The sequence below is a fragment of the Sciurus carolinensis genome, chromosome 14 (genome assembly GCF_902686445.1).
Source record: "Sciurus carolinensis chromosome 14, mSciCar1.2, whole genome shotgun sequence".
Classification (NCBI taxonomy): Eukaryota; Metazoa; Chordata; class Mammalia; order Rodentia; family Sciuridae; genus Sciurus; species Sciurus carolinensis.
The window spans coordinates 1,998,019-2,025,925 of record NC_062226.1 but is presented as its reverse complement, the minus strand read 5'-3'; the positions used below and the strand labels follow the sequence as shown (position 1 = coordinate 2,025,925).

At 60.4% G+C, this 27,907-nt stretch overlaps 3 protein-coding genes across 30 annotated transcripts in view; 1 reads left to right on the top strand and 2 right to left on the bottom strand.

Moving 5' to 3' along the window:
- Positions 1-170: 170 nt before the first annotated feature.
- Positions 171-7,096, top strand: Slc2a6 (solute carrier family 2 member 6). Of its 3 annotated transcripts, none has more exons than XM_047524895.1 (10): positions 176-1,031; positions 1,507-1,669; positions 2,552-2,758; positions 3,322-3,421; positions 4,062-4,114; positions 4,315-4,467; positions 5,029-5,137; positions 5,452-5,637; positions 5,795-5,940; positions 6,481-7,096. In XM_047524895.1, exons 1-10 carry the CDS (start codon positions 940-942, stop codon positions 6,634-6,636), a joined length of 1,365 nt encoding a protein of 454 aa, XP_047380851.1. In that variant the 5' UTR covers positions 176-939; the 3' UTR covers positions 6,637-7,096. The 3 variants fall into 3 exon arrangements, with proteins under 3 accessions (XP_047380852.1, XP_047380851.1, XP_047380850.1); XM_047524894.1 differs by having other exon boundaries at positions 178-1,031; positions 3,903-4,114; XM_047524896.1 differs by lacking the exon at positions 5,452-5,637 and having other exon boundaries at positions 171-1,031; positions 3,903-4,114.
- On the bottom strand, positions 4,616-15,854 carry Cacfd1 (calcium channel flower domain containing 1). 2 transcript variants are annotated; one of them, XM_047524898.1, is made up of 6 exons: positions 15,674-15,854; positions 12,733-12,805; positions 11,255-11,380; positions 9,652-9,759; positions 9,090-9,216; positions 4,616-8,379 (listed from the first exon to the last, which is right to left on the bottom strand). In XM_047524898.1, exons 1-5 carry the CDS (start codon positions 15,789-15,791, stop codon positions 9,126-9,128), a joined length of 516 nt encoding a protein of 171 aa, XP_047380854.1. In that variant the 5' UTR covers positions 15,792-15,854; the 3' UTR covers positions 4,616-8,379; positions 9,090-9,125. The 2 variants fall into 2 exon arrangements, with proteins under 2 accessions (XP_047380854.1, XP_047380853.1); XM_047524897.1 differs by having other exon boundaries at positions 4,616-9,216.
- A 761-nt stretch (positions 15,855-16,615) lies between these two features.
- The window catches only part of Adamts13 (ADAM metallopeptidase with thrombospondin type 1 motif 13), a 29,369-nt gene continuing 18,077 nt past the window's right edge, over positions 16,616-27,907 (bottom strand). For 5 of the 25 annotated variants that reach the window (XM_047524378.1, XM_047524371.1, XM_047524381.1 and 2 more), the window contains 11 exons: positions 27,354-27,539; positions 26,219-26,408; positions 25,574-25,694; positions 23,793-23,922; positions 23,534-23,713; positions 20,763-20,967; positions 19,788-20,061; positions 19,210-19,356; positions 18,740-18,913; positions 17,652-17,836; positions 16,616-17,075 (listed from right to left, as the gene is read on the bottom strand). In XM_047524378.1, the coding sequence (XP_047380334.1) occupies positions 16,872-17,075; positions 17,652-17,836; positions 18,740-18,913; positions 19,210-19,356; positions 19,788-20,061; positions 20,763-20,967; positions 23,534-23,713; positions 23,793-23,922; positions 25,574-25,694; positions 26,219-26,408; positions 27,354-27,539 (1,996 nt within the window). In that variant the 3' untranslated portion in view covers positions 16,616-16,871. Of the gene's footprint in view, positions 17,076-17,651; positions 17,837-18,729; positions 18,974-19,209; positions 19,357-19,787; positions 20,062-20,762; positions 20,968-20,995; positions 22,335-23,533; positions 23,714-23,792; positions 23,923-25,573; positions 25,695-26,218; positions 26,409-27,353; positions 27,540-27,907 lie in introns of those variants that run through there. The other 20 variants (XM_047524377.1, XM_047524376.1, XM_047524393.1 and 17 more) reach the window with 16 other exon arrangements.

Below are 27,907 nucleotides of genomic sequence, written 5' to 3'. Positions count from 1 at the left end.
AATAACCCAACTGTTTAAGAACAAAGGATCATTTTTAAAACATGTGTGGTCATTCACCCAGCAGGCCAGGAAGTGATTTGCCCTTCCGCAGAAAAAGTCCAAGGGGAACTGGACGCATCGTTGCAACTTACTCACTTTCGTTTTTACTTTTTGAGAACAGCCTCCCATGAAGTTTCCGATTCCGTTTTTATTTTTACATTTTATATGATCACTAGGATGATTTGGGACACGCCCAGATTATGTTCGGCTCCCTTTCTTCCTCGACATAAAGACACTTGCATTTTCCTTCTGTTTCTTCCATGGCTTTTCTTGCCTCTGGGTCCTTCTTGGGCCTGGGCTGCGCGCCCCCCGCCCCGGGCTGGCGCCTGTCCCTGCGCTCCCGAGAGCCATACTGCCTCTGCCCAGTCCTCTTCCCTGCCTTCACCCCACGCACCCGCTGGCTGTCCTGGAAGCTCCGCCTGATCCACTTGGTCACCCAAGCGGGGAGGAAGCCGGGGACGGAGGCGACGACGGGACGCGTACGGCCGGTGGGAGCGGAGAGCAGTCGGAGCGAGAGCGGCGTTCGCTGTGTGACCTCGGCGAGCGTCTTCGCCTCTCTGGGCTTCGGTCTCCTCCTCTGCAGGACTCGGCACACCTCGGGGCGGGTCCCGGACGGCTCCGCCAGGCGCCCCACCTCCCACTCCACCCGCGCCGCCGCGGGCGCGCGTTTCCGCCGCAGAGCGGCGACCCGGGGGCGCGGGCGGCGGCCGCGCCCGGCGGGGACCGGCATCCCAGCCTCCGCGGCGCGCGGCTCTCCATTGGCCGGCGAGGCTCTGCAGGGCCGCCCCGCAGCCAGGCGAGGCTGAGGGGCGGGGCCTGGCGCGCCGGCCGCGAGCTGCGGGCCCCGCGGATGCTCAGCGCTGGCCGCGTCCCGCTGGCCGGAGCGTGCTCGCGCCGGCCATGCAGGAGCCCCTGCTGGGCGCTGAGGGCCTGGACTATGACACCTTCCCCGAGAAGCCGCCCCCGTCGCCGGGAGAGAGGGCGCGGGTCGGGTGAGTGTCGCTGGGCGTGGGGGGCCGGCGGGGGCTGGGCCAGCCCGCTCCGGCGGGCGCTGGCTCCGCCCTGGGCCTCTCTACCTTTCCTGAGGAGCCACCTGGGACCATCTTGCTCCCTTCTGCCACCTGTACCTAACCCTGCTTAAGAAGCTGGTCCGCCTTAGGGAAGGGACCACCCCAGAGTGACAGGCTCAGCTGTCATAGATAGGGGACTGAGGCCCAGAGAGGGTGAGGGACTTGCCTAAGGTCACACAGAAAGCTATCAGCAGCAGAGCTGGAAGCAGAACCCAAGCCTCTTCAGGGGAAAAGGGCCACAGCCATGGGCTAACGCCCTGGGAATTTCCCAGGATGGCAGCATTCAGGCCCTGGGGAGGTGCCGATCTGACTAGCCCGGCACCACTGGACTCAGGAGAGTCAGCAGCTCAGGGAATAGAGACTCAGAGCTGACTCTTTTGTCTACTCCCACCACCAGGGCCCTGCAGAACAAAAGGGTGTTCCTGGCCACCTTCGCAGCCGTGCTGGGCAACTTCAGTTTTGGGTACGCCCTGGTCTACACGTCCCCTGTCATCCCGGCCCTTGAGCAGTCCACAGACCCAGATCTGCATCTGACCAAAACTCAGGCATCCTGGTTTGGGGTAAGGGCCATGCTTGGAGCTGGAAGGGGTGGGGCAGGGGAGCACAGACCCTCTGAGCTTTGCCCGCCCCTAGGGGCCCCAAGGGCTCAACCTTGGGGCCCCCTCCAGGGCCCCAGTGCACCCCCTCCCTCAGCCACTCCTGGCTGGAGGCTGGTGGGGGAGGCCAGATGGTTGCAATGAAGGAGGAAGTGAAAGCCAGTGCAGAATCTGGGGACGGAGCAGGTAGAGGGCCGCAAGGTCTCCACCTGGGGAGAGTTGCCATGTCCACAGCCAGGCTGCCACAGCAGACAGCCCCTGGAGGGAGGGCAGGGGTAGCAGGGGCCCTGGATGAGGCACAGCAGGGAAGGAGGAAGGGCCAATGGAGAGGAAGAGTCCCTGGATTCTAGAATTAAAATCTGAGTGGCCTCCGATTCCACATCACAGCTTGGTGGCTAAGAAAAGAGCCAGTGCCAGCTGTGTGCAGACCCTCGCCCTACCTGTGAGGGGGGTTCTGTGCCCTCCCACAACATAGCTGAAGAAACTGAGGCAGGCACCAGCTAAGCCTCGGGCCCACAGCCCACTGCAAATGAGGAGTAGCATTGAGACTGGGCCCCAGCCCATCCACAGGGCATCCAGGGCCCTCCCAGGGCCTTGGGTCACAGGCCCGTGTGTCACGACATCAGATGCAGAACCATTGCAGATGGGTGGCCCCACCTCCCCCCTAGAGCAAGACTCCCCTGGAAAGTGGCTACGCACAGGCTACCGCACGCCTCTGGAGACTGGAGGCCACCATAGTGGGTCTGGGTCCTGGGCTCACTCCTGGGGTTCGCTGGGGAAGAAGCCGCCTGGGGCTCTGACGGGTAAGGTGCTGGGCCCCGACGTGCCTGTGCCCTGCCTCTGCAGTCCGTGTTCACCTTGGGAGCTGCTGCCGGGGGCCTCAGTGCCATGGTCCTCAGTGACCTCCTGGGCCGGAAGCTCAGCATCATGTTCTCGGCCATCCCCTCGGCGGCGGGGTATGCGCTCATGGCAGGCGCCCACGGCCTCTGGATGCTGCTGCTGGGGAGGACGCTCACAGGCTTCGCCGGAGGGCTCACAGCTGCCTGCATCCCGGTAAGGCCAGGCCCTGCCCCACCGCCTCCGCAGGGCACCATTTGTCAGGTCTCCTGGTGCCTCTGGTCAGTGACAGTGTACTTGCTGTCCCCTGCAGCCACCCAGGGAGCCTCTGCTCACCCCACACCCAGGTCCCTGATTTCCGGGAAACTGTCCCCATGACATGGGTGTCAGCGTCCCCACCCTGGACTCCCATACTTCCTACCCTGTTTCTTGACCGCATTCAGATGCTTTCTCAACTGGAGAGGACCCCATTGAGCAATGGGTGAGAGAGGGAAGTTCCTGCCCCACGCCCGCCTGGCATCTGCTCATCTCATCCACACACACCCAGTCAGCTGGGCTGTGGGGCCAGGGAGGGGACGACGGTCACACCTGCTCAGCCCCCAAGTCTGGGCACCCCCCAGGCCTCATTAGTGCCCAGCTGCAGACCCCATTTCAGAGCTGAGGCCGGAGGGTGTGCTGCAAGTCGTGATAGGACCAGACCACCCCAGCTGCCCATCTCCCAGGGCCCACAGGGGCACCTGCAAGCTGGCCAGAGCTGGAGCGGGCGGGGTGTCTTGCAGGTGTACGTGTCCGAGATCGCACCCCCTGGAGTTCGTGGGGCCCTGGGGGCCACACCGCAGCTCATGGCAGTGTTTGGATCACTGTCCCTCTACGCTCTCGGCAAGTGTCCTTCATCTTGTAGGCTGGGGAGCACAGCAGGTGGGCGGAAAGGGAATGGAAATGCCCAGAAGGAACCCAGGCTGGGAGGCAAGAGACCTGGTTCCCAGCGCCACTGGGCCACCACCCACCCCATCCCCGCTATTCGAGACCCAGTTCCTGGCTGGGCAGTGAGGGCATCCGGACCAGCAGTCTGGGTCGCCTTCCAACAGGGGGAGGCCTCAGTCACAAAGAGCTGAGCTGGGACGCAGTGCAGGGGAGAGCCAGTGCAGCGGGCTGGGCAGGCGGGGTGGGTACTTGGGGCAGCGGCCTGGGCCTGCCCTCCCTGCCCCTCCCCCCCCCGGCCCTTCAGACCTTCCCTCTCGCTATGTGCCAGGGGCCAGACCATCCCACAGCCCCCACCTCCATCTCAGGCCAGGGCCATCAGATGAGGCAGCCCGCAGCGGTGGTGCAGGGGCCATGTCTGTGGGCTCCTCTCCTCCAGGCCTCCTGCTGCCCTGGCGCTGGCTGGCTGTGGCCGGGGAGGGGCCGGTGCTGGTCATGGTCCTGCTGCTCAGCTTCATGCCCAACTCGCCGCGGTTCCTGCTGTCCCGCGGCAGGGACGAGGAGGCGCTGCAGGCACTGACCTGGTTGCGCCCAGCAGATGCTGACGTCCACTGGGAGTTCGAGCAGATCCAGGACAATGTCCGGAGACAGGTGCGTTTAGGGGTGGGGCTCTGGCGGACCCACCCCAGGCACCTGTGGTTCCGCGTGGCCTTAGCCAGTCCCTGGGCCTCTCGAGCCCAGGTTCTTTTCCTGGAATAAGGTGGCTACTGCTGGTCCTGGAGCCGGGGCCGTCTCCATCGGCAGGCGTCGCTGGCCTGCGCAGCCCGCTCAGCAGCGGCCTTGTGTTCCAGAGCAGCCGAGTGTCGTGGGCGGAGGCCCGGGACCCCCACACGCACCGGCCAGTCCTCATCGCCCTGCTGATGCGCTTCCTGCAGCAGCTGACGGGCATCACACCCATCCTGGTCTACCTGCAGCCCATCTTCGACAGCACAGCCGTGCTGCTGGTGAGCACCTGCCCAAGTCCACACGGGCTAGTGAACCCACAGCACCCACCCTCGGCCAGAGGCCCAGCATGCAGACCCCGGTGTGTGGAGACTAAGGGTTCTTCCCCGGCTCTGGGACACGCACCTGCTCTCAGAATTTAAGTGAAGTTTAAACAACTTTATAAGTAAATTATACAGGATGACAGAGGAAACATTTAATGGAAGTACAGCCCCCTTGGAACCGGACTCTGTTCAGCCCAACTGGCTCCTTAGCAAGTGGTGCCACTTCCCCTGGGACACCAGCCACGCCCCGTGGGAGGGAGATGGCAGCAAGGCTGCCAAGGCCCCTGTCCAGATGCAGCAGAGGACTTGAGAACAGCAGGTTCCACAGGGCAGCCGGCTCAGTGGTGGGCACGGCAGATGTGTCCTGCTGGGCCCCAGGGTGGTGTGCAGAGAAGTGCTTGGCACACAGCTCCAGTGCAGCTGTGACTAGCTTTGGGTCTGAGCACCCTGCAGGGCCTTAGGAGACAGGGACAGAAGCAGCAGGCCAGGCCTCTCAGCCCCAGGGTCCCCTCCCCACAGCCCCCCAAGGATGATGCCGCCATCGTGGGAGCTGTGAGGCTCCTGTCCGTGCTGATCGCTGCCTTCGCCATGGACCTGGCTGGCCGCAAAGTTTTGCTCTTCGTGTCAGGTAAGGCTCCCCTGAGTTCACTGCCCACTGGTGTCTCCAGCCACTGCTGCCTGTGCCTAGGCTAGGGTGCAGCCACCAGGCCTCCCCAGCACCTGGCACGGGCCCACTGCTCCAGAACACCTGCTGCAGCTGGTGTGAGCGGACGCACCAACTGCAACACACCATGGGTGTGGGGAGCCCAGACCAGGGCTGGCGGGAGCACGCTGCCCTGCGGGAGATCTGTCCCAGGCCAGCCGTGCTGCCCGGCTTAGGGTGCCTCCGGGAGAGCCGTGGCTCAGAGGGTCCTGGCCCCCGAGGGCCACCTGTGTCCACAGCAACCATCATGTTTGCTGCCAACCTGACGCTGGGGCTGTATGTCCACTTTGGTCCAAGGCCTCTGACCCCCAACAGCACTGTGGGCCTCGAGACCCTGTCCTTGGCAGGCACAGAGCAGCCCCCAGCCACACCCACCAGCTACCTCACTCTGGTGCCCCTCCTGGCCACCATGTTCTTCATCATGGGTAGGTCTGGGGTGCCCTGGGGTGGGGCCATGGCCTGAGTGAGGGGCTCTCGGGTGTGAGGTAGGGGCCCTACCGCTACCCTGGTGTGTCTGCAGAGGGGGGAGGCTGGAAAGACGGAGACAGACGGGTCCCCACCCCGCTCCCCCTCTCCTGGTAGGCTACGCCATGGGCTGGGGGCCCATCACCTGGCTCCTCATGTCTGAGATCCTGCCCCTGCGTGCCCGTGGCGTGGCCTCAGGGCTCTGTGTGCTGGTCAGCTGGCTCACCGCCTTCGTCCTCACCAAGTCCTTCCTACTCGTGGTGGTAAGTGCTTGTCCCAGGGCCCTGAGGCCCTCTCCTGCTAAGCAGGGGCCCTGCATGGTGCCCTGCACTGTGAAGTGACCCGACCCTCATTGTGATCCTGGGAGACAAGCTGGTGCCCCCCTTACCGGTTGGGGTGCAGCACAGCCAAGGCCCCTTTGTCATAAGACACAGGAATGAGTTGGGGAACTGTCCTGAGAAGTCAGATCACCTCCAGGCTAGGACACAGTCTGGAGTTCTGCCAGCAGCCCAGAGAGCCACATCCACACTCCACCTTGCCCTCCAGGGAGCTGCACCTGCCCACGGCGGCACCAGAATCAGCCCCGTTCCAAAGTCCCATGAGGAGAGCTGAGTGGGGCAGCCTGGGTCAGGTCCCCACCTGGTCCACTGATGCAGGGCGGGGCACACACTGCTGCCACACAGTGCAGAGCAGAGCCTTCAAGGACACCTGGAGCCAGCCCCAGGGAGAGTCCAGGGCAGACTGGAAGCAGCAGGGAGCCCCCGGTGCCTCCTGTGTGACCCGCCTTCTTCTCCACCCCACAGAGAGCCTTTGGCCTCCAGGTGCCCTTCTTCTTCTTCGCCGCCATCTGTCTGGTGAGCCTGGTGTTCACTGGCTGCTGTGTGCCTGAGACCAAGGGCCGCTCGCTGGAGCAGATCGAGTCCTTCTTCGGCAGCAGGAGGAGGGCCTTCCTGCACTAGGCCAGGGATCTACCCACCAGGGGCCGAACCACCGTGGCCAGGCCTCCACGGTGGTCACAAACTCATGCCCTGTGGCCAGGAGGCGGGGGCCATCCCTCACATGGGCTGGAGCACAGGGTCAACCAGGACCTGCTTCTGATGGGACAGACGGCGTGCTCCAGCTCAGGCAGCCACGGGGAGGCGGTGCAGGCCTGCGGGCCCTCAGGCTGGTCGCTGGCTCGTGCAAGGCCGTGTGGAAGACAGAACAGTACTGGAGGTGGCAGTGGCTCAGCACAGGGACATCATTGCTCAGCCTCCATCAGGCGTCTTGGAGTGGACAGGAGGGTCTTGTGGACTTCACGGGGAACATGTCCTACTTCCAGAGGCCAGGGCACAGGACCCATACAGCTCAACCTCGGGGACAGGGGCAACTGTCTGCAAAGTGTGTTTACTATTTACAAAAATAAATGAGTCAGATCTGCAGCCCTCTGGAGGAAGGAGTGGGCCTTTAGCCAGACCAGATTCCCGGCCAGGGCCCCAGCGCCTCCTGCCCTGGTGGGGCCCTAAATCTACGGCGACTCTGGACGTGAGCACAGTGCAGCAGAGGAGCAGGAGGGGCAGCATGGTGGGTCCACCCTGGGGCCTGGCTCTTCCTGGTGGGTGACTTGCAGCCCCTTTCCCCCTCTGAGCAGGCTCAGGCTGTCATGGCCCAGGGTGTCCCTACCACTGGCAGGCGCCAGAGACAGAAGGTGACAGCAGAGAGCGAGTGGGAACTGCAGCCCTGCTTTACTGTTCAAAATGCAGCCACATGGGAGAGCACACCAGGGGTGGGCACAGAGGAGCCGCGGGGCTGGAGCCCAGGGCCTGAGGGTACCCCACCCCCAAGGGACGCCTCCAAAATGACTGCAGGCCAGCGGGGGATCTCCTGCAAGTCACACCCCACTCTGGCCTGTGACCAAGGCCCTCCTGCCTCTGACCCACCCTGTGCCCTGCCCAGCAATGGATTTCCCTCAGGGTGGGTGCCACCTTCCTAGACAGCACAGCCAGCCCCTCCGAGCCCCAGCTCCGAGTGAGAGGAGGAGGCAGGCTGCTCCTCCTGGAGGTAGACAGGTGTCATTCACTGCACACACAAGCACAGCCCTTTGAGCCCAGCACTGGCCTGAGGACAGTGGCTCTAGAGGAATCCTGAAGGCTCATGTCCCACCAAGCGAGCCACACTGCAATGACCTGCCAACCTGGGACTGAACCTGGCCAGGATCCCTGGAGGGCCGCTGCCGACTCCAGAGCCCACTGACCTGTCCTGGTCGCATTGCTGGGCAGAGGCCCTGCTCCTAGCCCCACATGCTGCAGGCCTGCAGGCTCGGCCCTGGGGCTACTTAACTGGTAACAAGAGCCAGTCCCTGAGTTCTGGGGGCCCACCACAGGTCCACCTGGGTGTCTGCGGAGGGAGGGGGACAGGGAGCTGGGCACAGAAGCAGCGTGTTCCACAGCAGCCTACTGCCCAGGCCTGCCTGGGCATGGCCAGGCCTCATCAGACACATGCCTAGCGGCCAAGAACCAAACTGATGATGGACGAGGCCCAGGGCCTCGGGCAGGAGGAAGAGACGGCAGTGCCGGAAGGAGGAGCCACCGCTTCCCCTGCTCTTCATGCAGGCTTGCTCCGGGTGGCCTGGCCTGGGCAGGGCACAGCTGTCAGGAGATGGCTCTGGCTCCTGCCTGGCTCTCCAAAGGCAGGAAGTCCCATAGGCAGGCTGGCAGGCATACCTGAGATGGAGCAAGCTCAGTCCCTGCTGCCAGCACCAGCAGGACCACAGCAGAGGAGTGGGTGGGACGGGGCCTCACCCAACTCCCTTAGCACCAAGGCCTGAGGTGGGGGTGAAAGGCAGAGCAGCTAGGTGTCCTGGAGTGGTCTGTCCAACATGCCAGGGAAAGGGGAGGGAGTCCACCTGAGCAGCCAGCCACTGCCAGGCCTGCTGTGTGGGCAGGGTATGTCTTGGGGGCACTTTCCAGAAGAATGGCCATGTCCCTGGGCAGTAGCAGTTGGCCTACGGACACAGTTCTGCCCAACCTCTGCCCTGAGAACAGGGAGATGGAGCAGGTTTGAACTCCACCTGTCAGGAAAGTTGGGGGACACTGCCTATGCTTCAAGGCTTGGGCCTGAGGGACCTGGCTGGGGAGTCAAGAGCCCAGGTGACGTACCCCCCACTCCCAGCCAGGCCAGCGTATCCAGGGGAAGCTGCTCCTAGGCCTGGGGTGGACCCTATTATGTGGGGCCTGCAGATCCACCAGCGACTCACTCCACTAAGCCAGCCTGGCAGGAGTGGACCGGTGGCCACCCACACTGCACTGTGATGGGCCCTGAGCACCAGTGAGTTGGGGGTTCCAGGCTCAGAGAACAGGGGGCACATGTGGGGTCCTCTCCCAGGCCGTCCCACAGGGCTGGTGCTCTGCCTCCTGCAGAGAGGCTCACGGACCTGCTGCGGGCAGGGAGGGAGGCTCCCCTGGACTCGTCACAGCTCCCCCTCCAGGGTCTCTGCCAGCTTCTCCTCATCTGCCTGCTGCCTCTGCTGCTGGATCCGGGCATAGGAGATGGCATCGCCCCTGGGGAGAGAGCAGTGGAGTCCACCAGGGCTCAGCCTCCTGGCCTCCCCGATCCAGGCACGACTGCAGGCAGAGCCTCCTGGGCCTCTGGCTCCCCAGAGGCTACTGCTAGGGGGACACTTCTGAAAGTGGCACAGGCTGCCTGGAGGCTGGACTGAGGAGGAGTTGCTCAGTCTGGGCGCCACAGGCAACAGGCTGTGAGGAGTCTGCACACCTGGATAGGCAGCGGCCAAGCAGGGCAATGTGCCACCCAAGGAGCCTGGACCACCAAAAGGCCACCCAGTGGTTGCGCCTGCATTCCCTAGAGGACCGATGAGCCACTGGCAACCACTGTGCCCCAGCATCCACAGCTGGACAAAAGGGGCCACTCTCGGTCCTTCCCCCTGTGACGCCAGGAAGCAGGAGAGCCCCCAGGGGCCAGACCTACAGACTCACTTTTTGCCCAAGGCAGAGAGTCCATACAGCACCCCGGTGGCAAAGGCGATGGCGTTGCCCAGCAGTGTGGTCAGGCTCAGGCTCATGATGATGGGGACGACGGCCATCCTAGGGGTGAGACAGAGATCAAGGGGCACTGCCACCCATGCCACCACCTCCTTCCAGGCTTCTCAGATTTGCCCTTCTCAGAAAACAGGGGGCAAGAAGGATCCTCAGAAATCAACAGGGACACAGGTTCACGCGGGTCTCAGAAGCCCTGAACGAGCTGCCACCCTGCCTGGTCTAGGGCAAGGATGGCAAGCTTTTCTCAGATTCCTGACAGGTCTGACCCACAGAGGGCCAGATGGCACCAGGGTAGGCACACCTCCTGCCATGCTGATGGGGCCTGAGTCACGCGGCACTGCACAAGCGCTCTTTCTGGGACAGCAAAACCAGCTAGAGCTCAACAGGCAGGATCCCCACATCAGACCCCCGGACACAGGCAGGGCACCTGTCACCACGCCCGGGTGGGCAGCCGCAGGGCTCTGAGCTGAGCAGTGGCATCTGGTGTGGTGTAGCAAGTACACGCCTGACTTGCAGGGGGTTTGTGGGGACAAGACCCTGTCATAAGTCAAGGCGCCTCTGCAGCAAAGTAGTAACAGAGGACACCAGGAAGGAGGCAGTCAGGGGAGACCTTTGAAATAAAATTAAAGGCAAACAACAGGCCAGAGAACATGTGAAGGAACTGTAACAAGAGGTATGGGGTCTTGAATAAAGGAACACACAAAACCTGCTAAGGGAGACACTAACACTAACCACAAAGTCCTCAAATAAGAAAATGCAGCTGGGCACGCTGGTGCACGCCTGTAACTCCAGCAGCTCAGGAGGCTGAGGCAGGAGGATGGCAGGTTCGAGGCCAGCCCCAGCAACTTAGCAAGGCTATAAGCAACTTAGTGAGACCCTGACTCAAAATAAAACACAAAAAGGGCTGAGGCTACAGCTCAGTGGTTAAGTACCCCTGAGTTCAATTCCTAGTATCAAACAAAAAAAGTGCTCTGTGACCCGCCATCCTTCACTGCTCAGACACAGGAGGCCTGCAGAACCCAGGCACGCTGTGCTCTTCTGCGGCAGGCGGTCAGGCGGCGCTGGTCTCAGAGCTCCTGTCCTCTCTGGTGGCTCTGGGGTGAAGAGCCACACACTGAACTTGTCAGACATGGGAAATAAGCAAAGTGCATTTAGAGGGCCATGACATTTTCCGCTCCCCGTCCTGCGTTTCCCGTTCTCGCTGGGACACTAGGCCGACCCTGCTGCTTTGAGAGGCCACACAGCCAGGCCCCTGCAGATCCATGTCTGCTAACTCCCCACCGAGGGCCCCACCCTCCAGAGCCTCCCACCTTCTCCACTGCACACAGAGCCACAGGAACTTCAGTCCCAGCCACCTCTGAATTCTCGCAGACTAAGCGCCTGGATGTGGCATCGCTGGCCACACTCCTCAGCAGCCATCGTGCAGTCACTCAGCTGAGGTCACCAACTCCCAACCCAGAGAGGAAGTCCATGCGTCCACGCCTGCCCCATCCACCCTCACCAGCACCTGCCCTTCGGGTTGGGGGAAGCAGTCCCTCACCCGCAGTAGAAGAGAGCCTTCTGCCAGGAGCGCAGCCGGTCCACCTTCTCAGCCACTGTGTTTGCAAACTCCACGAACTGGCAGCAGAAGGGTGCCTCGCACAGCAACAGCACAAAGGCGTTCATGCTAGGGCAGGAGAGAGGGACAGCTGGTGACAACCCAGGGGCGGGGCGGCCCAGTACCATGAGGAAGACCACCCTCCTCCTGATCCAGGCAGTGCCCAGCGGCTCCGGGGCACCTGTTTCTTCCCAGCACCTCACCCCCCGCTGTGCCTGCACACCGGGGACCCTGTCTGAACTGAGCATGAAGGAGGAGGATGGGCATTCAGCTCCTTCCTCCTTCTTGGCTGTGACAGAGAAAGGAGACCCTCTCATGTGGCACTGCTGAGCCCGCAGCAAGTTCAGCCACGCAGAGCACCTGGCGGCTCTACCAGCTGGCAGCACTATCACCACCATTACCTACATCATCGTCCCAAGGAGAGCGACAGTACAGTCAGCAGGCCACCCACAGTCAGGGAGGCCTGACAGGTGCCCGTCCACCACAGGGCCCTGGGCCTGGGGACAGGGAGGCCAGACAGACGCTGGGGAGGAAGGTGCTCAGAAGGTCTTCCACCCCAGCCCATTTGCTCAAAGCAGCTAAGCCCTAGTGGGTAACGGTCGCTACCAGGCACTGGGCCCTGATATGCCAGGCTGTCTGCCCAAGCCTGAAAAGAAAGTGACATCAACACCCTCTGACAAAGACGTAGCCTCAGCCCCGAGCCCTGGTGGGAATCGTCTTTTAACTCTTAGCCACTGCCCTGGCCTCTGAGACAGCTCCATACCCACCCAGGCCTGTGCCCAGCCCACCCTCCCACCCCCGTCACCAGCCTCTACTCCCTCCATCAAGGCCCACCCCTGCTGTTTCAGGCCAGCACAGGACTCTGTGCCCCCCACACCAGTTCTGAGTCTCCCTGGGGCCAGAGGTCTGCCTCTCATGCCCGGTGCACCCCTCATGGCCCCTGGTGGACACCAGCAAGCAGGCAGTGCACTGCCACTTCCTGTGTGCCATGGCAGCCCTGCTCCCTTGCCGCCTGCGCCTTCCCCTGGGAGGGGCTGCCCTGTCAGGAGCACCGCCGGCTCCTGCATCACACAGGGTTCCTTCTCTCAGCCCGTCCATCTCTGGTACTGCTCACCCACCTCGCAGCCCAGGCCATCTCCTCCCCGGCCACCCTGACCATGGCCCTTCCTTACTACAGCCTGGGAACTCCCAGAGGACAGGATCGTCACGCTGGAAGAGGGGTGTGCAGAGTCCAACTCAGTGGACGCTCAGGGACTGTTTGCAGCCTCAATTCTGCACCCAGGAAAGGCACAGGTGGGCATCGCCCAACCGCTCACTAAGAAACCTGAACAAGAGTGGGTGGGAAGGAGGACAGGACCCGCATAGGACCTGAAGTCCACGGACCCCAAACCCGCCAGGCACAACAGCCACACACTACTCACATCATCCACACGCCAGCCGCAATTTTCAGAGGGTAGATGGTGATGCAGCTGAAGAGTCCAGAGATGGCGCAAGCTTGAAAGAAGCAGCACAAGCAGGAGTCAGCAGGGAGGGTGGCAGAGCTGCGGGGAGGGCTACCTGGTGCTAGAGCAGCCAGGAGAACTCTGCCCGTGCCCGTGCTCCATAAGCCAGCGGGTGGAGGTGCAGCAGCCACCCAGGACCTGCCGTGAGGCAGCAGCAAGGCTGCCCCAGACCCCAGCGCTGGCCAGCACCTGGCACTCTGGGACCTGGAGGGGCCTGTCCTCTGACCCCAGCCACCTTGCAGTGGTTAGGATTAAAGAATAATGTCTCTCAAAGGCTCAGGCAGAGCCTGAGTAAGGGCCGCCTGTCCCCACTTACAGGGCTGGCCATTCAGGGAGTCCTCGGCTTGGACTTTGGGACAAGGGGCTCCTCCTGTGTAACAGACTTCAGGACCAGGAAAGACACAAGTCAGTTCCAGCCCTAATCACCAGCTGAGTGGCAGGTCTGTTTCCTTCCCCGTATGCAGCCCACCTACCCAATGCTAGAACACTATGGGGCCAGGAGGGGATGGCATATCCTCCCCTACCCCAGAATGTGGTTCACTGACACCCCACCCCTCCCATCTGCTCCTCAGGACATGGGCTGTCACACCTGCTCACTCCTCCACCTGCAGCCCAGCAGTCTTTACCAGGAGCTTCAGGAGCCTGCCAGGCCATTCCAGGGAGCTGGGAGCTGGGCAGGAAGCAAGCCCAAGCTGTGGCCAGGACAGGATAGGAAGGGACGCTGGCCCTCTGAGGCAGCAGTCAGCAACCAGCTCATTAAACTTGCAGCAGTTCCTCTGCACCTGATCCCTCCACTTGGCCCTGGAATTCTGCCGTTTTCCATTTTCCCATGTAACCCTATGCAGACGGTAGGCGATGCAGGAGGAAACAAGATAAGCGACCAGAACTGAGTGGGACTGCCTCACATGGCCCAAGGTCTCCTCCCACAGAGAGAACTCAAAGGTGGCCCTCATCCTCGGCATTCTTAGCAACACGCCTCAGGAAGCAAGGCTCCCCTAGGTCACAGATGCAGGGGAATGTCTGCCCCTTCAGAAAGCCCAAAAGATGGCATGGCTTCTGCCCAGGAGGGCTGGGCCTGGCCTCACCTGAGTTGCTTGCACTTCCTGCTACAGTCAGCATCCCTGCCTGCAGCCCTGATGCTGCCCCAACTGCCCTTCCAGGCTTTGAGGAGGACCAGGTCCAAGACAGACAAACAGTTCCAGTCAGGAGTCCTTCAACAATGCAGAACTTGAGGGCGTCCACTCAGAATCAGGAATGCCGGTGTCTTCCCATGAAGGGGATATCAGCATGCAACCCTCTCTCCTCCCGGGTAGTCCCAGGATGGGCTTCAGACCTGGGGTCAAGGCCCCTCAACTCAGGGAGAGCAATTCTACCCCAAAGTGACCAGCCAGGTGCACAGCCCATGTAGGAACCTGTTACATCTCTAAAGCAATACCTGTCGTGCCTCTCTCCTCTCTCCCTCCTCCCTCATCTCTCTCTCTATGTGCTCTCTCTCCTGGGGAGTTACTGGGACATTGAACACAGGGGTGCTCTATTACTGAGCCACGTCCCTATTCCTTTCTTAATTTTTTGAGATAGGGTCTCCTAAGTTGCAGAGGTTGGCCCAAACTTGTGATCCTCCTGCCTCAGTGCCCTGAGCAGCAGGCAGCACAGGCATGCAACCCTGCTCCACCACAACGTCTGCGCATGTGCATTCTGCCCCTGCTCTACCACTTGCCCCCTCGAAGTGCAGCAGACTCTTCAGGGTGGTCCCAGTGCAGCACCTGCACTCCTGGGGCAGCTCCACTTTGAGAAGCACAGGCCTGGATGGGACGCCAGGGTCAACCTGGGAGTCAGCGAGGCCACACTGACCAAGTTGGAAGGAGGCCATAGTCAGAACCTTTCCTCTCTCCACCACTGACCACTGCCATCCTCAACAACGCCCACCTGATCTGCCAGGAAACAGTTAACTGCCCTTGAGAGAATCTGACCTCCACTCCACCAGCTTCTTCCTAACAGATAGGAGTTACGCCTTTGGATAGGAGCTACCTTGCCAGCAACAGGCTCCTAACCCTGCCTCATCCTGCCTGAACTTCCACCTCACTCACCTGGTAAGGCTGGGACTTGAAGGTGCCCAGGTGCTCCTTCTGGCAGGAGAGCAGAAGAGTCTGCCCTGCAAGCCCCAAGTCTTCTGTGTCAGGCAGACACTGGAATCCCTGCAAACTCCTAAGACTTGCCTGGCCCTGAGGCTCCAAGAAGTGACAGTTTTGACAGTAGACATGCCAATGGACTCCTATTTGCTTTGGAAGGCTGGCAACATGATCTGCACCTGTGTGGCCCATCTATGTCCCCTTTTTGTCCTCACTGGGCCTGTGTTAAGACAGCCTGTTCCCCTGGTTACCTGAGGTTGGGGTGTGTGCCTGCACAGTCTGGGGGGTAGGAGGGCCAGTGAGAGGCAGAGAGGACAGCACGAGCAAAGAGGACCACAGACAGGTGGACAGTGGGGCTCTAAAGGAGAGGCTGCCTCCCTCTGCCCACTGTCCAGCCGCCCTCAGGGGCTACCTGTTCCCTGGTACGACCTGACCCTCAGCAAACTTCCTGCCTCAAGTCTGACCAGATCTGCTCCCGCCCCACTTATGAACGAGCTTTGCTCAAAGGCTGGGAATCGTGGTCCCACCTCGCCCAGGTGGGAAGGGGCAGGTAGCCCTCAGGGAGTCTCTGCTTGCCTTTCTATGGCCCAGAACCGCCAACTCGGCCCCACGGGGCGAGCCCAGGTCAGAGGCCGGGAAGCACCGCAAGCCGGAGGGCGCCGGCCCCCAGCGGCTCCGGCGAGTCCCTCGGAAACCAGACCCGCGCGGGCTCCTCCCCGGCCGGTACTCACAGATAGCCCCCAGCACGCCCGACAGGCGACACAGCCAACGGTACCACCACGTCATGCCCTCCTCCTGCGCGGGCGGCGCGGGGCTGCCCGACGCCCCCGCAGCGCCTGAGCCGCTCATGCTGCCGCGGCTCCTCGGTGGAGCCCCGCGCCGGCACAAAGGCCGCGTCGGTCCGCGCGCTGCCTTGTGGGGAGAGGCGAAATTAGCATACAAGGCGGGCCTGCCCACTAAGTAGAGGGTTGGTGGATATTAGCATAGGGGGCGGGCCCGCCAGCGAAGTAGTGGGATGGTGAATATTAGCATAGGGGGCGAGCCATCAGAGGTAGGGTTGTTGATATTTGCATAGGGGGCGGAGCCCGCCGGGAGGTAGGAGGTTGATGAACACCGGCATAGAGGGCGGGCCTCGCGGGCCGCGAAGAGGGATGGGTGCTCATTAGAATAGGGGGCGGAGCCCTCCGGCGAGACGGGGGAGTGGAGATTGATGAATATTAGCATAAGGGGTGGGCCCGCAGGTGAGGTAGGCAGTTGATGAATATTAGCATAGAGGGCGGGGCTCGCAGGTACGCCGGAGGGTCGGGGCGTTCATTACATGGGGGCGGAGCTTGGCAGCGGTGGCACCTAAACCACCAAATCCGCCCACCTGAACTGGCCTGGTGGGTCTTTGCAGAGAGTTGGCGGGTGAACCAGCCTCAGGGCACAGTCCAGACTCCATGCTCCCTGGCCTCTCGTGTTCCCTGGGTAGGAGGAAAACAACTACAGGTGACGAATGCTTTGCTCTGGCCAGATAAGTCGACAGCGGCCAGGGAATTCCCACCTTGCCATACAGTGGGATTTTCAAACCAGGTTTAGACATGAAGAAAATGCAGGGCTGGGGAGATAGCTCAGCTGGTAGAGTGCTTGCCTCACAAGCACAAGGTCCTGAGTTCGATTCCCCAGTACCAAAAAAAGAAAATGCAGGTCAGACCTTCCATTTCCTTTATTGGAATCTGAGGGGCTGGGAGCTGCCTTCCCAGAGAGTCTCCACCTCCCACACCTAAACCTTGCGTACATTGGCGAAGACCCTAAAGGAGAATCCCCAAGATTGACGGAAGTCCTAGGGAAGGCACTCTGAGACCAGAATTAAACCCTACAGGGAGACATCTAACAGTGTTCAATAGGTGTCAGGTTCCTTCTCCTCCCTTCCAATGCTTGGAGAGAAATCTAGGGCAGGGCCTGGCTGTGCTCCAGCTCTTGGTCCTCTTCTGGCATTCTGGAACGAAGGGTCCAGTACTGGCCCTGCAGGCTGGCATGTGCCTCCAGGAAACCCTGGCTAAACTCCACCTCAGCCTCGCTGCCCTCTGACTCCCAGTAGAGTTCCTGCTGCCCGTGGAATGTTGTGGTCCTCAGGTTGTGGGTGTCCCGAATCTGGAGGAAAGGGGGCAAGCAGAAGGACCAGTCAGGAGGGATAAGCCAGTATGCATAAAGGCCTGCATATGCAAGGTACCACACAAACAGGAGCACGTTCAGTCCTCACAAGAGCCCCGTCAGAGGAATGCTCCTGTTCTATCCAGGAGAATGAGGCTGAGAGAAGTTATGCCACTTCCCAAGGACACACAGCCAGGGCACCAAAGCTGGGATAGGGGCCAGGCCTGTCTGATTCAGAAGCAAGGCTGCCTCCTCTAGTGGAGCTGATGCCTTCCAGAGAACAGTTCTCCCCCAAATGCCAAAAGCCTCCACCCTAACCCATCCAGGGTTGACTAGCAGTCTACACCAGAAGAGGTCCTTTCTACTTCCTTCTTGTAGGTAGTGCAATCAGCACTTGTTGGTAAATAAATGGAGGAGATTCTTTTTACCATTCTTTCACTAATGATTGAGGTTTTAGATCTGAAGTAAATGGAAGAGGTCCCCTAAGCTCAGCAACCCCATCCTCAACCCAAAGGATTGCTGTCCAGAATCATAGCAAATGTTCACCCACTTCTGTTTCCATCCAAGTGGTCTCACCAAGACATAGCTGGCACTGGTTCCCTTGGTTCCAGGGCCCATGCGGGTGACTAGAGCATGGATGGCAATGCGGGCCTGTGGAGCCACACTGATGAAGACCCGGCAGCCTCCTACACCCATCCCCTCTGAACTCAGTGGGGGGCTCACGATTTCTCCCTGGGCTCCAAAGAGCTGCCTGTCGCATTCTGCAGGGGAGAGCAGGTGGGTAGACTGGGTGTGACTTTCAGGGACTCAGGAACCAGACAGACTGCTGATGTCAGGCAGCTTGCAGCTGGGAAGCAGTGAAGGGAGGGGCAGCACTGTGGCTACGATCAGGCAAGGTGAGTGCTTTCCATCCCCAGCTCCCACCCCTCCTCTCCAGTGCAGACAGCGGCTCACCCTGCATGGGGCACTCGTCAGGAGGGCTTGATGCAGTCACGCTAAACAAGTGCTCACCATTGAAACTGGCACAAGAGGGCCTGATATGGCAGCCACTCATGCCCCACCTGCTGCCCCTCCCGAGCCTCCCTGAGACTCAGGTGCTGGTGTAGGGAAGGCCAAGAAGTGAGCAGTGACCGTGACACCAGCAAGCTCACTGCTGAGGGCAGGGAGGGACCTGAAGCTCTTCACAACACTTTCACATGTGGTAGGGGGACCAGCAATCTCTGGAGCCAGCTGGGAACCAGCTTCAGCAACCTTGGGCTGCTGGAAGACAGCAAGCCTCTGAGGCAACCAAGGGCATTAGCAGAGGGTCCCACTGGGGCCACAGGCAAGGCAGGGGTTCCTGAGATGCCATCCTGTCTGAGAGGTGTGTGGTGATGTGCATTTATGCACAAGAAGACAGGTGCATGGGAAGAGGACCAGGGGCAAGTGGCTCACAGGACCTTGAAGAAGTTGAGTGTCCAGTGAAAGGCATGGGGCAACAGCCTGAGGAATTGGGCAAGGATGTGGACCAAGTCCCGTGTCTCCCATCTGGCTGCATGGCCCAGAGAGGAAGGGCCTGTTCATGCAGACCGACACTGGCTGCCCTGGGTTCCTTCCTGGTGGGCTCCCCCTGTGTCTTGCCCCTGGGCCCAGTCGCCTTATGAGGAGACGGCACCTTGCTGTACCTCTGTAGGTCCCATGGGCAGGCTGGCTCCCGTACCGCAGCAGCACTCCACCTCCTGGCCACACAAGGTGCAGCCTCACCACCAGAGTGTTGGTCCTGGAGGTGAAAGTCATGCCAGAGAGCTTCCCACACAGCTTCCTCCATGTGAACTGGCCCCAGAGCAGCAACATCTCCCCTGGAAAGTGGCAGGCAGTGAGGGCCCAGCACCCCTACTCCAGGTTGGCAGCTGTGGTTCCTGGTGGGCGGAGCTGAGTTCAAGCCCCGGCTCTTACTGACTGTGTGACTCTAAGTGGACATGTTACTCCATCTCTCCTAGCCTCAGGCTCCTCCTCCTCCAACTCATGAGATGAACCCCGAGAATGAAAAGCAGACATGCAGATGGAGCACCCCACCAGCACAAGAGCGCTTGAATCATGCCTGCCCCTGGCAGGCCCGTAACTGGCAGCAACTGTCCACATGGCCCAGAGGTACCTGCACTGCAGTTGAGGGTGCTCTCGAGGACTTGGAGTGTTACCACTTCACCCAGGGGCCGCCCGATGGCCACCACACAGTCCACCTGACCTGGGTCTCGCATGTCAATGGTTCCTGTGGGCTCCAGGTGCTGCCTGCCACAGGCACCTGTAGAGGGAGAAGCATGGTGCACAGCCACCGGGGGCCCCAGCAGCACAGGGCCTGGCTCTCCCTACTGTGCAAGGAGCCAGGACAGGGTGGCCCAGCAAGGAGTCTCCTCAGGTCAGGGAAAGGGCTGCATGGGTCAGAGGCTCTAAGGGGCTCTAAGGCCTGAGTTGCTTCCAGCTATTCTGAGAGGGAGGCAATGCAGGGAACTGGCTTTGTGTCATAGGGACCTGGGCTCCGGACTGCACCCAGCAAGTTATGAGACAGGGAGTTGTAAAAGTGAGGTTTCCCTTTGCCAACCAGGAAGAGAATCTGTCCTGGGCCCAGTGGCATGTGGCCCAGAGGACTGTGCTTGTCCCAGCTTTCCCGGATGGAGATGGCTTTACCCACCCCTGCAGCCAGCCTCCCACAGAGAAAGCAGGAAGGAACCTAACTGGACTCCACCAGGCTTTCCTTGGGCCACAGAGGCTGGAGCTGGGGCCACTCCAGAGAAGCACCACCAGCTGTGGTCTGGTCGGGGTCAGTGGCTTCTTTGTGGGGTGCTGGGTGGAGGGTCCCCTGCCCCACACAGGGCCCAGCCTGGCAGCTGCGTACAGTTGATGGCTTGGGTAAGTGCCGGCAGAGGCTGGCTGGCACAGGCGCCTGGGCCTGGGGTCCATGGCAGGTGCCACGCCGGCGCTGGATGCCATCCCCACAGGAGACGGAGCACTGCCAGGAGAGGGGGCAGGAGTCACAGCTGGCCATGAGGACAGCAGTGCCACCGCCAGATGTGATCTGATATGGTCCGCACACAACCTGGGAGTGGCAAGTGTCCGCACGCTACGTTAGGAGACCAAGGCCCAGCAAAGGCGCTGGAGTGGCGGGTGTATGTGGCAAGAACTAGCATTCAAGCCTGGTCTCCACCCATCCCTCTCATGGCCTCTGCCCCTCAAAGTCGAGAGCAGGGACTAGGCACTCCTGGGGCGACCTCCTCCAAATTCCATCAGACCCTGCAGCCCCCACCTCTGCCCAGCCCAGATGCCCAGGGTCCTTCCGGCCAAGATGGGAAGTGGCCGTGGAGCAGCCCCAAAGGGCTGCGGATCGTCTCATCTGTTCTAGCCCTGGGCCCCCACGGAACCAGATTCTGAGTTCTCTTTGCCTTTGTTTCTGGGGCTTGGCACAAGGTGGTACTGGCTATCTGTGAGACTGAGCTGTCTGCCCTTGGCCCAGTGTCTCCATCCTTGGCCTCCTAGGGCCCAGCTGCCCCCAGATCAGGCCTGCTGTGCCTTCTATCTCTAGGACCCCTTCCCCAGGAGATCTCCCCTCATTTCAAGGACCATAGTGAATCAGTGCCCACAAGGCTCCTCATGTGTGAGGATGCACAGCTGATGCCTCCCCAGTCCCAGTGGGAAGTTTCACTTCCCACTGACCTCTGTCCAGGTGCCAACATGCCACTGGTAGGTGCAGTCAGTGAGGAGGCAGGGGATGCTGGTCTGTGGCCGCACCAGAGCCGCACAGGATGCCTCATCCACCTCAGTGTCCTGGCCTCGGTCAAGCTGCATGCAGGCCACTGTACGGGTGGCAGTGCCAAGGCCACAACTGGTTGAGCATGGACCAAGGGACATCACCTTCCACCTGCAGGAAGAGAAAACCCAGAGAGAGCTGGCCCCTGCAAAGATGGTGCTGCCCATGCAGGCTCTGCTCCACCTGTGTCCTTGGGCAGTCTCCTGGACAGGTTCCAGGGCTGGTGGGGGGGATGCAGCTGCTAAGTCTCCAGCCTAGTCACAGGACTCCCTAGAACAGAAAGGTTCTGAAAGGCTCTGCAGAAAGAACCCTCTTGTGCCCTTTATCACATAACCCCCCAAACCCACAGAACTGCCGACTGCCCAAGTGTCAGGCACAAGAAGTGATGCCAGAATAACAGAAGACAGATCTCCATGTGCCACCTCCTGCAAGGAGAGATGGGTGTCGGAGGGCCCACACTCAACCCTGCCCATGTTAATTTGGAATCATTCAACAAATAAGAACAGCCGCGTTTTTTAGAACTGGGACGAGAACCCAGGCGGCCTGTGTGGGAACGTGGGGTCCTAACCACCCTGCCCACTGGCCTTACAACCTGTCACTCTGCCTTCAGACACCTGCTTCTGTGGGATGAGACGTGGCAGTGAAGACACAAGCCAGACTGGGGTGGACAGTCTCCACCTCAGCACCACTGGCACTGGAGCTGCATGACCCTTTGTCCTGGAGACTGTCCTGTGCGTGGCAGGATGAGTAACTTCACCCCCACTCTGCCCACAGGGCCAGTGGAAGATCCCCCTCCCCAGCTGTGACCTATTGAGAAGCCCCAGCCCTAGGAGGGAGGGAGCCCATGAGCAGAACCATGAGCAGAGGCACAAAAGCTCAGTGGTGGGGACGCTGACAAGTCCTCGCAGCAGCAGGGGTGGCTGGGTGAGCCACCTGGACAGTGCCTGGGAGAATGCCCTGCTGTTGGCAGAGTCTGGGTCCCCAGGCCCCCAGGGATCCAGATAAGAGCTGGGGCAGCAGGGAGCTAGGTGCAGAAGCAGACAGTGAGGAGGCCCGACTGGCTGCAGCAACACCCCACGGGCAGCCCGAGCTTGCATGTACACACAACTCCCATGGAAACCCCACCCACTCCTAGACGCCACCTGGAACAATAAAATGGGACTTCAGCTGGGAAGGAAGCGAGGCACCAGAACTGTGGGGCTTGGTAGACGGGAACTTCAGGCTGGGGAAGGAAGCGAGGCACCAGAACTCTGGGGCTTGGTAGACGGAGTTTTTGTTTTTGTTTTGGCAGGTAGGGGATTGAAGCTAGGCAAGCACTCGACCACTGAGTTACACCCTCGCTCTTTTTTATTTTGTGACAGGGTCTTGTTAAGTTGCGGAGGCTGGCCTTGAACTTGCAATTCTCCTGCCTCAGCCTCCTGAGTCACTGAGATTATAGGCGTGCGCCACTGTACCCTGCTTCTAAAGGGATTTTAAAGCTATAAACATAACAATGGGATATGGGTTAGGGAAGGGCTAGGAAAAATCAAACCAAACCTGGTAGAAAGCCCAGACACAGACTCCAGCACACAAGAATTTAGGATAAGGGGAAGTGCCGTTTGGGAAAACATGCCACTCAGTGGCTCTGTGGTCCCTGCTGGGCCTCCCCATCTGTGGATGGTGTCACACCCTCAGGTTCCTACAAACACCACCCCTGGGACCTTCCCACAGCTGACATAGGATGATTGCCTGCCTCCCTGCACTTGAATCTCACCTCCACCTTCAGCATAGCTGGCCTCGCAGCCCTGTTTCCTCAGGACTGTCTATGTGCCACTGCACTGGCCTGTAATCCCCAGGGTGCCTGTCTGGGGTCTGCCAACAGACATGTCCCAGCCTGTCCCGTCCTCTCACCTGGATGGACAGGGCTCACGACTCTGGGTGAGGTAGCCCCTGGCACGGGATGCTGGGCAGGATCTCGTTGTCATCATCCTCCCGTCAACCCGGGCACAATACAGGACCCTCTGCACAACCCCCTCCCCCGACACACAGCTCACACTGCAAGCCACCAGCTGGTGCCACCACCTGTGACACTGAATCAGGGGGCCAAAGCTCCCCATGGCCAGGAACCCAAGAAGTCCCCCTCATCCCTCCAGACTGGGTAGAAAGAGGAGGCTGGGAGGGACCTGGGGAGGTTCTCTCCCTGGGCGTCCCCTGAGGTCCCCACCAAGAAGCTCAGTACCAAGGACAGAGCATTCAAACCAACTGTCTTCACAAGAGGAAGCTGAGGATGAACAACAGATGTGTCCATGAGGACATGGGGGGTCCTCACAGGTAAAGGTATCCACTCTAACACAAGGCCCAGCACCAGCCCACCCTGAGCCTGCCCACCAGCCCACCGTGTTGCCCTGTCACACCCAACACTGCCCATCAGACTGCAGGTCCCACTGTCCATCATCCATTGTCCCCAGTGTCAGCTCCAGAAGGGCAGGGACACTCATCTGCCTTGTTCACTACCATGTCCCTGGCTCCAGAGCAGCAGCAAGCAGAGCAGGTACTCAGTAAAGAGCATGTGCTAGCTAGAAGGACTGTCCACATGTGCTCCTGCCTGCATCCAGACCCAGGCAACACACAGAAGGGCCTCAGACGCCCCAGCCTGGGAGGACACCAACAGCTGCCAGTCTCTGGGGAAAGGGCTCACCTGGCTGGACAGGCTTCTGGGCTGCAGTCCTCAAAGGGGCCAGGCTGGGGCACTGGCCAGCACTTGGAGTGGGGCAGAGGGACAGGGCGGCCGTGCTCCAACCTTACGCAGCGCACAGCCAGGGGCACTCGACCCCCTCCACAGGTCACTGGGCATGGTGCCAAGGCTCGGGTCTCCCACCTGCAGGAGGAAAGCCAGCACTCCACAGGAGACCACCTCCAAGTCGACTCCTTCCCTGCAGCTTCCCTCCCCCACTCACCGAGCAGGGCACGAGCCAGCCTGGCAGACCTCCTGCCGGCTCCCAGGCTTGCCCGCCACTCCACAGAGCTCTTCCTGGACAGGTGTCCCCAGGGCAGAGTCCATGCACAGGAAACGCAGCTCCATCAGACCTGCAGCAGGAAGCAGGGTCCCCCTCACCTGAGAGGCAGGCTCAGCAAGGACCTGGGTCATAAGGAAGCTCTAGCAGATAAGGCCCACAGGTTTTGGGTCCTGGCTCTGCCCCTTACCAGCTGTGTAACTTGGACAAATGACTTAACCTCTCTAAGCCTCACGTTTTTCATATAATGCATCTACCTTGCAGAGACATTTATAAAGACGTGAAAGGGGAGCTGCCAAGTGCCTGGTGCCCAGTAAGTACAAGTGGCTACTGTTCACCCAAAGACGTGGTCAGCACCGGGCAGCGCGTCTCCCATGGTGCTCATTGTCAGTCAGCTATTAAGGTGATCACTTCCTTGGGATCCTCAAAAGCAACTGCTGGCTGGCCTTAGTGCTTAGCACACTGGTACTGGACTGTGGTTAGGAGTGGTGTATGGGAACACTGCTTATAAACTCACACCCTCTATTTACTTATTGGTACCAGGCATTGAACCGAGGGCACTTAACCACTGCATCACATCTCTACCCTTTTTACTTTTTATTTTGAGACAGGGTCTTGCTAAGTTGCCAAGGCTGGCCTCGATCCTCCTGCCTTAGCCTCCTGAGTCATCAGGATTATAGGAGTGCACCACTCCACTGGCTTCCTTCCCACACCCTTTAGGGAAGAAATAAAATTCTTTTAATACCAGGAAATAAGGTTGATGAGCATGTGGAGAAACTGGACCCCTTGTGAATGGTCAGTGGGAATGCAGACTTCCACCATGGAGAACAGTACAGTGCTTCCTCAAAAAAAAAAAAAAAAAAAAAAAAAAAAAAAAAAAAAAGCCTAGGACGTGACCCTGTGACCCAGCACTTCCACTGTAGGGGCACAATGCAAATAGCTGAGAGCAAGTCTCAGCACCCCACGCACAGCACAGCAGCCCTCACTGCGGCCAGGCAGAGGTAAGTCACATGGCCGTCCACGGGGACCGCATGAACATTGTCCTCTAGTCCTGCTACAGAACAGTGTTTAGCCTTAAGAAGAAAAGTGTGACAACTGCTACCACATGGAGGGACACTGGGGATGTTACGCCAAGTCAAAGAAACCAGTTATAAAAGGATGAACCTGTGAGACACACAGATCTGGGATCCCAGAGGAGCAAACCATAGGGACCAGAGGGAGACTGCAGGCAGCAGGGCCTGGAGGTGGAGAACTGGTGTTGGGCAGGGCAGGTGGGAGAGATGGAGAGCCCTGGAGAGGCCCCAGTGGTAGGGCAATGTGGACGCACTTAATGTCCTGAACTGGACACCAAAGAGTGGTCACCATGCTGAGTTTTATGACAGGGTACGTTTCACACACACACAAAAAAAAATCGGAAAAACAAAGCACCACTATTTTTTAGGAGTAACTTTGCGTCTCTGCTTTGGCCACTTTGGGCCTGCCTCTTGCAGCTCTGCAGGACTGTGACAGGCAGGCTCTCTGTGCCAACCCTGTTGGGAGCTATCATCCTCCCTGTTTTCAGCCACTCAGTGAACATGGGTGGAGCAGGCACCAGGCACTCCACTCTGCTCTCCCGGCTGTGTCCTGCTCCATGCGGGTCAGGTCCTCTCTAAGCCACCTCAATTTGCTCCTTGGCATCACAACACAAGGAAGGAAGAGAGCTCGGGCATGTCCTGGGGCCTCACCTCGCCCACAGGAGACGGAGCATGGCCCTGCTAGAGAAGTCCACACGTGTGCAGCCTGAGCCTCCAGCCTGACACTGCCCAGTGGCAATGGGGCCTCCTTCCCAGGAGATGTGGTGTCCAGCTGTACGACAAGAGTACCAAGCAGGTGCGTCTGGCATTCCCACCTCCACCCTGGGTGCCCAGCACCCGGCCCATCCTGACCTCTTGAGGAGAGAGCAAGGAGAGCAGGAAGCAGCAAGCTCCTGCTGCCCCCCCTGCTGCCTCTCAGCCCCTCATGGTGCCCTGCGTACCCCACTTTGGTCTTTGTGTCTCATGGTGGGAGTGTTCACTGGGGTGGGCTAAGAGCGGGCCTGCAACCCCCAGCTGCAAGGGCCCAGTTTGGTTGGTTCCTGAGAGCAAGGCCACTCAGCCCAGAACCTCTGGATGCCAGGTGGGAGCAGCAGCCAAGCTCAGCCCTCCTTGGATGCCCACAACAGGTCTCTACCATCAGAGCCTGGCTTGCCCCTTCCCAGGGGCCCTCCCGGTCCATCCTCTGGCCATGGTAGCCCTCACCCTGCCAGGTGCTGGTGACCAGTACCCGTTACTCTTTCTCCTAGCCAGGTAAGAACCAGGAGCTTCAGCCACCCTCCTGCCCTGGTCACCCACCTGACTCCAGCCTGGAGGACAGGCCCTCTGGAAACATGGCTCGAGAGTAGGCAACTTCCCGTCCGTGCAGCAGGGCCCTGCAATCCCTGGGGCTTCCAGGCCACCCGATCCCAGCATACGTGTTACATTCCGTGAGGCCACGTGTGTTCCACAGGCCGCTGTGCAGGGGCCAGGGTCCGACACCTCCCACCTGAGGACCACCCGGGGCCCTCATCAGGCCCTGCTCTGCCACCTCACTGCTGGCATGGCCCAACTTGGGGGCAGGCAAGCAGCAAATCTGACTCCCACAACATTCGGAGCCCAGAATCTTTGCCCCACAAAGAAGCAAAGCTCAGGAGTCATTCCGTGAGGCTCTGAACCAAGAGACCTTCAAGGCACTTTCAGGTTCTCCCTCACAAGACCTCCTGCCTGGTGGCCAGGCACCCCACCTGGCACCATGTGGGGGAAGGCAGAGCCACCCCTCCTGCCCTCCAGGGGCCAGGGCAGATCCCCAACCTGACAATGACATGCTCCATGCACCACTGCAGGGGCCAAGAACAGGTGCCAAATGGGATTCCAGCACCAGGTTCGGGGGGGTGGGGGTCAGGCGAGTGGGTTTCAGCTGCACGCCTGGCCGTAGCTGCTCAGTGCTGTGTGAGAAGGATGCTGAGGTTGGATCAGAGTTGGCTGTGTAAGAGCAGTGGCTGGCTGCAGTCTGACGTGCATGAGGGGAAGAGCCAGAACCACAGGCAGGCCGGCCCTGGACAGACAGGACTGGGGCCCAGAGAGGGAGGGGACTCGCCCCAGCCGCCCAGCCAGCCACTGGCAAGGCAGAGTAAGGAGCCACGGTCAACCTGGACGTTGAGGGATAACAGGCAGTGTGGGGGCTGCGTGGGGAAGATGACAGCGAGGGTTCCACCACCCTCAGCCCCTCCATGAGCAGGGCCTAATCCTCACACTACAGCAGGGGCTGGAAGTTCAGCCAGGGAAGTCAGCGGCCAGGGCACCAGAACTGTGGGGAACTCTGAGGGGGCATGCTTAGGCACCAGGTGTCTCCAGGATGGGGACCAGCCAGAAGTCTTGGGAAGAGGGGACGTGGGAGGGTGGGCTCCACATAGGGATGAGCTACCAAGGACCCACCCCCTTCCGTGCTTGCCTGGCTGGGCAGGGCTGGGAGTTGCAGGTTTCCACCTCCACCGCCGGCTGTGGGGCCACGGCTCTGCACCGGGCAGGGGACAACATCCTCAGGAGGCCTCCCTGAGCCTCAACGCAGCGCACCAGTCGCTCCCGGAGGCCTCCCCCACAGGAAGCACTGCACGGGCTGAAGTCGCTAGCCACCCAGCTGAGGAACAGAAGGAGGTATCCAGGCTGGCTCAGGGGGCAGGGGATGAGGCAGCAGCTCCACAGGGCATGCTCTGGCCAACATGCTTCCCCTGTTCCTGGCCAGGCCCTCCAACTCCAGAAGTCCTAAACTGCCCTTCCAAGAGGACCAGCCCTGCAGAGCTGCCTTGCATTCCCAAGCCAGAGGACAGGTGTACAATGGTGTAGGCAGGCAGCAAGGGTGGCCTCATTCCTAACAGTACACTGCTGCCCAACTCTCCTGCCGGGAACAGTGAGGAGCATGGCTTCCACCTGCCCTCCCTGCACCGCCCACCCTTCTCTCAGGTTTCCTTTGTCTTGCAATGAGCACCTGAGCTCACAGCAGCCTCA

Bases quoted from the DNA above. Each gene is read 5' to 3' on its own strand.
- Cacfd1 (XM_047524897.1), bottom strand. From the start codon at position 15,791: ATGAGCGGCTCAGGCGCTGCGGGGGCGTCGGGCAGCCCCGCGCCGCCC. The intron at 11,381-12,732 runs GTGAGTAGTGTG...CTCCTGCCCTAG, and splicing joins GCGGCTGGCGTGTGGATGAT to CATGAACGCCTTTGTGCTGT. The intron at 9,760-11,254 runs GTGAGGGACTGC...TCTCACCCCTAG, and splicing joins AAGGCTCTCTTCTACTGCGG to GATGGCCGTCGTCCCCATCA.
- Slc2a6 (XM_047524894.1), top strand. From the start codon at position 940: ATGCAGGAGCCCCTGCTGGGCGCTGAGGGCCTGGACTATGACACCTTC. The intron at 1,032-1,506 runs GTGAGTGTCGCT...TCCCACCACCAG, and splicing joins GGAGAGAGGGCGCGGGTCGG to GGCCCTGCAGAACAAAAGGG. The intron at 3,422-3,902 runs GCAAGTGTCCTT...CCTCTCCTCCAG, and splicing joins ACTGTCCCTCTACGCTCTCG to GCCTCCTGCTGCCCTGGCGC.